Below are 9981 nucleotides of genomic sequence, written 5' to 3'. Positions count from 1 at the left end.
ATGGCATTTGCTGCAAAGGAGATCAATGAAAATCCAGCCATCTTAAATAACATCACCTTGGGATTCCACATCTATGAAAACTATGCCAGTACATCAGTTTCTTACAAGACCCTACTGAATCTGCTCTCTACACAGCAGAGATTTGTCCCTAACTACAAGTGTGATCTGAAGAACAATCTGGTAGCCATCACTTGGAGTATGCACTCAGACACCTCCCTGAACATAGCTACCATCATAGACCACTACAAGATTCCACAGGTACATTTGGAGACATCACTCCATGAAACTTCACCTGTTCTTTCAGGTGCTGAAATGCCGATCCCATGGAGGCACTGTATGGGGTCCCCTTTGATGCAGAGAGAACCCTTTGTGTGTACAGTTGTGTATATAGGGGCCATGTAAGAATCTTCTTATGCATACTGAAAGTTTTGCCACCCCAAAACTTTCCTTGAACCTATTTTAAAAGAGCTCAAAAGACGTCTGCCTCATGCCCAGCAAAAGCTGCACACTTGATAAGAGTTGGATGTCACCTTCCTCATTTGTTTATTTCAATCTGTCACGCTCAGTGGCATAACTAGTTGGGGGTGCAAATCACTGAGTTTTGCAGGGAGCCTGACCACAACAGACAAGCTGCCCCTGCGCCTCCCCTTCAGAGCCATTCTGGGTGGTGGGAGCAAAACAGAGGCATATGCCTTTGATACCTTTGATCTAAGCAAGTATTTATGCAAAAGCATTGCACACTGGTACATGATGCAATGCTCACACATATTATAGCTTTATTCAATTCATGATAGATATCTGCATGTTTTTGTTTAGATCATTTACAGTTCACTTGACTCGAGGATGAGGAAAAAGTCCCGCTTCCCTTCCTTGTACCAGATGGTCCCAAATGACATCCATCAGTACAAAGGGATTGTCCAATTACTTCTGCATTTCAGATGGACATGGGTTGGAATATTTATATCAAATGAAAATGAAGAGCTCTTTCTACAAGCGCTGCAGTCAATGCTTTCCACAAATAGCATCTGTTTTGCCTTTGTAAAAAGATTCCCACAAATTTCCTATACGGATAGGATACTCCAGTCCAAATTTAGGGAACTGCGAAATATTTCAGATGCCTTAAAGAGCAAAGCCAATGTGTATATTGCTTATGGTTCTCAACAAACCATGTCACTTTTGGCCTGGTATTTTCAAGAGGCAGTTCTTCATTCACCTTTAGGAAAGGTGTGGATTGTGACAACGCACTGGGATTTCACGCTATGTTCAAATCAGAGGAACTGGGATGTTCAACCCTTCCAGGGTGCCATCTCCTTCTCCATTCACTCAAATGAACCACCAGGCTTCAGAAAATTTCTGCAGAACGCCAATATTTTCTCTGAAAATGATGGTTTTATCCAGGACATCTGGGAGAAGTTCTTCAATTGTTCATTGAAAAATTCTACGATAGGTGAGAGTGAGAAGACCAAGGAACCCTGCACTGGGGAGGAGAAGCTGGAGAGCCTTCCTGGAATTCTTTTTGAATTGAGCACGACTGGCATTAGCTACAGTATTTACAATGCTGTCCACGCTGTTGCACGTGCTCTACATACTGTGCTTGAATTTAGATTAAAACACAGGACTTGGAAAGCTGGAGAAGGGCTGGAACTGAGGAATCTGCAGCCCTGGAAGGTAAAAGTCCTATGCAGGTGGGACTCAAGTACATGAGGGACCTTCTCCTCCCTTGTGAATCAATGTATTAAGGCATCATATACCCAAGGCATCTCTGAGCTCCTGGGTTGTGCAGGTTTTGCTGGCACCTACAGAACATCCTCTCTGGAGCTTCTTGCCTTCTATCAGACCAAGAGCCCAATCCTATCCAATTTTTCAGTACTGGTGCAGCTGTGCTAACAGGTCGTGCGCTGCATCCTGTGGTGGGGAGACAGTCACAGAGGCCTCCTCAAAGTATGATAACATTTCATCTCTTACCTCGGGCTGTATTGTGGCTGCACTGGTGCTGGCAAGTTGGATAGGATTGGACCCCTAGACTTTTCACTCTTTTTAAAAATATCCTTGGAAATTGATTAGTTCTATATTTTGGTATTGCTTTTTTGCCTTGATTCCTTTTTAAATCCACTTTGAATGCAGGTGTTCTAAATAGTTTGGAAAATATTTTTAAAAAATGAACTCGCCCAATGACACAGCTCTTTTTCTTTCGTACGTCCGAGCAGGAGTGTCAAACATAAGGCCCGTGGACCAAGTGAAGCCTCAGGAAGCAATTTATCCACTTCCCTCCAGTATAATTGGGCTCTCCCAGCATGAGCTTCCTCATATCTTGAAAATATGAATAAGATTTGCACATTTTCTCTTCTGCCACTTGCAGCTAATGAATTTCTATGTGAGAACAAAGAGTTTATTTCTGGTCATCATCTGCTTAATGACATCACTTCCTGCTTAATGATGCCACTTCTGGCCCTCAGTAGGCACCATGAATGCTAACCAGCCCTCTGTATGAAATGAGTTTGACACCCCTGCGTTAGAATATCAAAGCCTTCCAAATTGTGGGTAATTCTTCAAATCCATTATTTCCCATAAATCTTTATTTAAGAAACCTCGAAAGACTATGGTATAAGCCTACAGCACCCGGTATTCCTAGGTGGTCTCCCATTCAAGTATAGAATTCTACCCTTAGCTGTCCTTCTTCTTGCAGATTTAGTTGTTGCTCCTAATGAACAAGTCCTGCTGAAGGAGAAAAGTCTTCTTCAGGAGGATGGAAACTTGAGTAGGCAAGCTCAAGTGCTGAGCTGTGCCACACAATCAGACATTGCTTTGCTTGTACTACCTCCTGCTCTCAGATACAGTCTAAAGGCGATGGGCTCAGACAAATCATATAATAATCAAACCAATCAGGGCAGGTGTTTGTCACTGGCATTCTGAATATTTTAATGACGTTTATTGGCCCCTTTGCATCTTTTTCTCTTTACTCTAGCTCCATCCCTTTCTAAGGAGCACCTTCTTCAACAATAGTGCTGGAGAGTCTGTGCATTTTGATGACAATGGAGAATTAGTGGCAGGATTTGATGTGACAAACTGGGTTATTTTGCCGAATCTGTCACTTGCAAGAATCAACATTGGAAGACTGGATCTCCAGGCACCTCCAGGAAAACAGTTAATAATTCAAGACGAAAGCATCCTGTGGTATGGAAAATTTAACCAGGTGAGATAGAAAGGACTGCAAGTTATGTCCAGTTTGACATAGCTGGAAAATAGCTAATTCACATGAATCTGACTTCGCTTTTCCACATCTTAAATCTTCTTGGCGTTTTTAATATTTTTTTCTCTCTCCTTATTTGTGAAAGTGACACAATCAACTAAAGAACAAACAAAAACAGGAAATGAAAACAAAGGGGGAAAGTACATATACATTATTTACAAGAATACAAAAAAAATGTAGCAATCTACACTATAAACATTATAGTTCAATCCTATGATATTCTTTATGAGAGAGAAACAATGTTCTGCTGTTGTAAATGGCGCAGCGATACCGCCAGTGGGCTAGTCCAAGCCTCCATCACAAAATGGCAACAGCATTGTGGCCATACTGTCATGGGTTCAGAACTTAGTGCTGATAAGGGGGCATTTCATGGGCAGGGAAGGGAGGGGAGGGGAGAAGGAAATTTCTCCTGCTCCATGGCATCTGTTGGGTTAAGATGACCCTCCAGAGGCGAGAGGAGAGGAGCTCACCCCTCTGCCTCCGCGGGGCAGGTGTTCCCAATATCCGTAGCTTCAGGTAACTGTGGAAGGTTCTGGAATGGAACCTCTGCTGATACGAGGGCATGCCTGTACATACAAATGATAACATGAATTTAGCATTTTCCCCAACAATATAAAAAGTATATTAGGGAGATGGTGATGGATGTGAAGAGATTTCAAAATAAGCACATGCACATAGAAATGTGCTTAGAAGAACACAAAAAATCAGCAGTTCAATATCTGACACAACAAAAGGATTCTTACATGTGATTGTGGCAAGAAAATTATTCCCAGAGAAGGAAACAATGATCTCTATACCAAAGCACCTAGACTCAGAATACAGTTTTATTAAGTATAGCAAACAAGACCATGAACCTCCACTTCCTGTAGCACAGCATTTTTCTTTATATAGCCTTGTGAAACCACAACAATGGAAAGAAATTCAATTAATCAAAATCCTCTCCATTTTGGCTCTGCTCAGGTGCTGCCCATCTCTGTGTGCAATGACCCCTGTCATCCTGGCTCCAGCCGGAAAAAGAGGGAAGGGGAATCATTCTGCTGTTATGATTGTGATCCATGTCCAGAAGGGAAGGTCTCTGGCCAGAAGGGTAGGAGGCGGAACATTCATAAATATTGAGTATGTTGCCCTTTGCAATGACTGTGCAACATTACACTTTAGCAAGGGACACAGGGATCTCTTATCTAAGGCTCCTTTATGAGCTTGAGGGGTTGTTTTCACCTGGGCTTTCCTGGCTTAGAGATCACGGACATTGACATTACATTACGCAGCTGTTATTTAAAAGTATCACTTCTTTTTTTCTTTCCAGACATGGATGCTTGCATCAATTGTCCAGATGATCAATATCCTGACAAAGAGCAACATCATTGCATTCCCAAGGTTATCAGCTACCTCTCATACACTGAACCTTTGGGAGCTGGTTTATCTTTGGCTGCTGTTGCTTTGGCTCTGATCACAGCTTGGGTGCTTGGAATCTTTGCAAAGCATCAAGATACTCCCATTGTCAAAGCCAACAACCGCAGCCTCACCTACATCCTCCTCACCACCCTCCTTCTTTGCTTCCTCTGCTCCCTGCTCTTCATTGGAAGGCCCAGAAGGGTGACCTGCCTCCTCCGACAAACTGCTTTTGGAATGGTCTTCTCTGTGGCCCTTTCCTCTGTGTTGGCAAAAACCGTTACTGTGGTTGTGGCGTTCATGGCTACCAAGCCAGGATCTGGGATGAGGAAATGGGTGGGGAAAGGACTAGCTAATTCCATAATCCTGTCCTGTTCCTTGGTTCAAGCAAGCATTTGTATGGTCTGGTTAATTATTTCTCCTCCTTTCCCAGATATGGACATGTTCTCAGTTTATGGGAACATTATACTGGAATGTAATGAGGGTTCAGCTACCATGTTTTACTGTGTCTTGGGCTACATGGGCTTCCTGGCCATTGTCAGCTTCACTGTGGCTTTCCTAGCCAGAAAGTTACCCGACACTTTCAATGAAGCCAAGTTCATCACCTTCAGCATGTTGGTCTTTTGTAGTGTTTGGGTCTCTTTCCTTCCAACCTACAACAGCACCAAGGGGAAATACATGGTGGCTGTGGAGATCTTCTCCATCTTGGCTTCTAGTGCTGGGTTACTGGGGTGTATTTTTTCCCCTAAGTGCTATATCATTATGGTCAGGCCTGACTTGAATAATAAGGATCAATTAATAAGAAAAAGAAACTAAGAATTAATAATTCTGAGAATCCTTGCTTTTTTCTGCTTTTGTAAGTAACCAATCAGACTAGCATATAAGAAGGTCAGTGGGGCAGGGGAGAGAAGTGGGGCAGCAGAGAAGTGGGACCAGCAGAGCTGGGCCTCCTAGCCAGACGCGGGGCTGCTTTACTCTGTGCCAGCTGAATAGCCAGCACAGAGTCAGGTAACCCCATTGTGGGGCCTCCTCTCCTACCTGGGGAAAGTGGCAGGGCCCAATCCTATGCACATCTACTCAGAAGTAACTCTCATTATAAACGGGGTTTACTCCCCATTAGGGTGGATGGTGCAGTTAGTGTGGATAGGATTGTGGCCTTAGAGCGCATGCACTGACACACTGGGTTACATCAACTCTCTCATTTCAAAAGTATGTCTTCTTTTTCTGCATACGGATGTCTGGAATGAATGTTGCCCCAGCTCAAGCTTGCCCCAGTCAACATATTTGTGAGGTCATAACCTATTTTTATGTTCTCCTCTTTTTCTTTTACCTACTTTCTATATAATGTGTGGCAATGGGCGGATTTTCCCTCACCCTTTGCCTCTGGCTAGAGAGCAATTCAAAGGGTCTGGTCTGCCAAGACCCAGCTATCAATCACTCTCAAAGATGCCCCAGCCAGGGGGAGGGGGAAAGGCACAGATCATGCTTCAAAAGGGGGCTGGGCAACTGCCAACCAATCAGAGAGTTGCCAGATAAAGGATTACAGGAGGAGCAAAGACTCTTCCTCTTTCCTGTCTGCTTTCTGCCGGAGTGGTCAAGCCACGGAGAACCCACTCTAGTAATGAGAGTGGAAGACTGTTGGGAGGAGCCCAGCAGCTCAGATACAGAGACAGAGCAAGTTACTAGCCAGAAATCATCCGATTATCTTTTCTCTGGTTATTCCCCTGTCATATTACATTACAAGTTGCACGCTAGAAGGAATTTCTTATCTCCTGGCTTTAATTCATGAGTGCATGGGACTAGCATGACCTGCATAGCACCAGCTCCATCTACTGACCAATTATGTGTCTTTCCCTAGCGCAGGGGTTGGCAACCTGTGGCTCTGTCTGCTGCAGCTCCTCCAGGTGAAAGTGGCAAAGGGGGTGACAGGAGGCACCTGTGTTGGGAGGGCAGGCTGCTTTACTCCGCCCCCTGAGCTCACTGCCCTCCTCTCTTCACCCCCACCTGCCCCACATTGGTTTCCCTTTTCAATTTTGCCCGCTCTGCGGGTTTAAGCTCCCTGTTTTTCCCTTCCCCAACTCTCCAGTAGGATGCCCTCCTCCTCAGCCATTGCAGCCTGCCTTTCCCTGAGCAGGTCCCCACTCAGTGGAAGGAGAGGCTTTTCCTCCACAGCAGAGGAGACATCCTGTGTGTCTACTCAGTAATAAGCCCCATTACAGCAGATGAAGCTTACTCCCAGGAAAGGGTGCCTGGGATTGCAGCCTGCTCCCATGCATGTCTACTCAGTTGTAAGCCCCATTACAGTGGATGAAGCGTACTCCCAGGAAAGGGTGCCTGGGATGGCAGCCTTGGAGCCTGCTCCTATGCATGTCTACTCAGTTGTAAGCCCCATTACATTGGATGAAGCTTACTCCCAGGAAAGGGTGCCTGGGATTGCAGCCTCTCCCATGCATGTCTACTCAGTTGTAAGCCCCATTACAGTGGATGAAGCTTACTCCCAGGAAAGGGTGCCTGGGATGGCAGCCTTGGAGCCTGCTCCTATGCATGTCTACTCAGTTGTAAGCCCCATTACAGCGGATGAAGCTTACTCCCAGGAAAGGGTGCCTGGGATTGCAGCCTTGAAGCCTGCTCAAGGCCAAGTGCAAGGATGGGTGAGTGGGAGCCTGAGCCCAGCAGGTCTGTTTTCGAGCAAGCCCCGCTGTAGTCCCTGGGCTACTCCCAGGAAGGTGTGGAGGGCTGCAGCCTCTGCCCCCTCCTACTCACAAGTAGTCAGTGAGGCTTCCTCCCAGGAAAGTGTGGAGAGGACTGCAACCTGAGAGCTCCAACCAACTTGTCTGCTCAGAAGTCCCATTGTAGTCAATGGGGCTTACTCCCAGGATAGTGTGGAGAGGGTTACAGCCTAAGTGAGGGAGGGCAGGCAGGCAGGCAGGGCAGAAGCTGGCCTGTGGCTGCCCCCCACCTTCCCCCCCAGCTCTGGCTTCTTTTCTTCCCCACCTCTGGAGTCTGTGTCCTGTTTTCCTTCCAGCAGTGTGCCTCTGGAAGGTGGGGGGAGTTCTTTAGTATCCATGTAAGATAAGCAGATGTCATAACCACCATATGTACTGGAATCCTGGAAGATCTGGTGAGGAGGTAGATGTTGTGTCAGCAGTGGCCCCTTTAAGGGTAAGGCCTGGGCATCCAGCAGAGTGTGCTGCACAGCTGCAGCCACTTGAAGGCAATAGGGCCTTCAGGGATATAAGGAGCCCCTGAGGCAGGAAGGGGGTGCAGGTTGGAGAAGGAGTGCAGGTTGGAGAGGAGACTGACTTACTTTGGAATCTGACCTTGGACTGTGACTTGCCTTATTGACTTTGGACTCTGCCCTGGATGCTCTGACTGACTTTGTGACTAATGGACTGCTGGAGACACTGGAGTTTGGTGTGTGGCTGCTGTGCCCAAGACCTGCTGAGGACCAAGGGTCTGCTGTGGTGGTGGGAGGCTGCTGCCAGGAGAGAGGACCTCTGCAGGTTGAACAGGCGAGCTACCCTCAGGGTGGGGTCCAGCAGGACTGCAGGGCAGAACCAGGGTCATGTGTTGGGGGAAAGAAGGGGAGCTAATTTGCTTAAAGTGTACATAATTCTCCAGGCAGAGAATTCTCCAGGCAGAGAATGGCCTTGGAATCAGGCAAAACACCATAGAGGACCAGGCATCTGAAAGCACAGGACAAGAATGTATGACAAAGCTAACTAAAAGCTTCAAGAGGGGCCTACATTATAAAAATGGGACCTATAAGAGCATAAAGGTAAAAAAAAAAAAAACTATATATGCAGTGTTATCTTCATTTTAGATATCATAAGGGTTTTGTGGCTCCCGAGGTTTTTTTTTCCTCAGGAAAATGGGTCCAAATGGCTCTTTGAGTGTTTAAGGTTGCCGACCCCTGCCCTAGCAAATCCTTTTGCATTAGCCGAGCCTTTTAAGGTTGTTTGCCTCTGTTCAATGGGATTGTGTTTGTTGCGGGAGGTTTGGGGGTGGAGTGTAGGAGTCTCCAGCAGAGCAAACTCAAACGGCAGCACAACAGAAACTCGAGGCTGATGTTCAAGGCAAACTCTCAGAAGGCAAAGAGGCACTTGACACGAGAGTTAGGTTCCATCACCAAGATATATTATATACAAGGATATTTACAGCAACACTGGTCAATCATACAGCAACACACATATACGGCATCCTGATTCCTATTCCTTAACACTCACCACCCTACACGCTCACCCTCACTCACCGAGGAGTGTTTGTCTTCGGCCTTGGTATATGCACAAGGCACACCCACAATCAGCTGCACAGAGTCAGCAATCAGGAACAGCTGCTCCCTGTTACTTGTTACAAACTGACTGTTCACCACAGCATTTGTTACATTCCCTCCTGTGCACAGGACCTGAGTGATTTCCTGGGTTCAGACCTCAACACCCCTCCAAATCATTCTGGTCCTGTCCCAGTGCACAATCTTTTACATTTAACTGATAACAGAGTTTTTCATGTTTTGTTACAGACAATGGTTTTGTCAATACATCTGCCAGCTGTGCCTCTGTAGGGCAATAGTTTAATACAATTAAACAGTTTCGTATTGCCTCCCTTACATTAGCATGTCTCAGCTCTATATGCTTCGTTCTGTTTTTAATTCTATCAGAGTTAGCCATGGCAATACAGGTTTCATTGTCTTCCAGAATTTGGATTGGTACACTCATGTTAAGCCCTAGATCTAGCAACAGTTGTTTGTACCATATTACCTCGGTACAGGCCAAGGATAGACTACCATATTCTGCTTCTGATGAGGATAGCGCAACGTAGGTCTGCTTTACGCAACACCAGCCGATCAGAGCACCTGCAAACAATATAGCTAGTCCAGAAATAGACTTTCTTGTGTCTGGACAATTGCCCCAGTCTGCATCAGCATATATGAGTAGTTCTTCTGGACCTTGTGGATGAAGAACTAGCCCATGATGTAGAGTACCCTTCAGATATCTTAGCAGTCTTTTTAGTGCTTGGAAATGTTGCTGTGTAGGAGCGGATACAAACCTGCTCAATATATTAATAGCACAAGCAACATCAGGTCTAGTCCACTGAGAAAGATACTGCACGCTGCCCACTACTGATTGATACATTTCTCGATCACAAGGTGGACTTTCTGCACTTGCAGTTTGCATGAAATTAGGGACCATAGGTGTTTTGCAACCTTTGCACTCATTCATATTGTACCTCTCTAGTAACTCTACTATTTTCTGTGCCTGGTGTAATTTGTACCCTCCAGGAGTGGGTATTACATTCACTCCGAGATATTTACTAATGGGACCAAGGGTTCTTAGAGTGAG

At 45.7% G+C, this 9981-nt stretch overlaps 1 protein-coding gene across 1 annotated transcript; it reads left to right on the top strand.

The window, feature by feature from the left end:
- Positions 1 to 5458, top strand: LOC136653203 (vomeronasal type-2 receptor 26-like). Its single transcript, XM_066630112.1, has 4 exons — positions 1 to 258; positions 2966 to 3193; positions 4211 to 4337; positions 4557 to 5458. The coding sequence occupies exons 1-4, from the start codon at positions 1 to 3 to the stop codon at positions 5456 to 5458; spliced, it is 1515 nt and encodes a 504-aa protein (XP_066486209.1).
- Positions 5459 to 9981: the final 4523 nt, after the last annotated feature.

This window comes from Tiliqua scincoides, chromosome 5 (genome assembly GCF_035046505.1).
Source record: "Tiliqua scincoides isolate rTilSci1 chromosome 5, rTilSci1.hap2, whole genome shotgun sequence".
In the NCBI taxonomy this organism is placed as follows: Eukaryota; Metazoa; Chordata; class Lepidosauria; order Squamata; family Scincidae; genus Tiliqua; species Tiliqua scincoides.
This window is presented reverse-complemented; position numbering and strand designations above follow the sequence as displayed.

What these genes read in the sequence shown, in the direction of transcription:
- LOC136653203 (XM_066630112.1), top strand. Translation starts at nt 1, where the DNA reads ATGGCATTTGCTGCAAAGGAGATCAATGAAAATCCAGCCATCTTAAAT. An exon ending in GGTATGGAAAATTTAACCAG is followed by an intron (nt 3,194 to 4,210) that starts GTGAGATAGAAA and finishes GGCTCTGCTCAG; the next exon opens with GTGCTGCCCATCTCTGTGTG. An exon ending in GAAGGTCTCTGGCCAGAAGG is followed by an intron (nt 4,338 to 4,556) that starts GTAGGAGGCGGA and finishes TTTTCTTTCCAG; the next exon opens with ACATGGATGCTTGCATCAAT.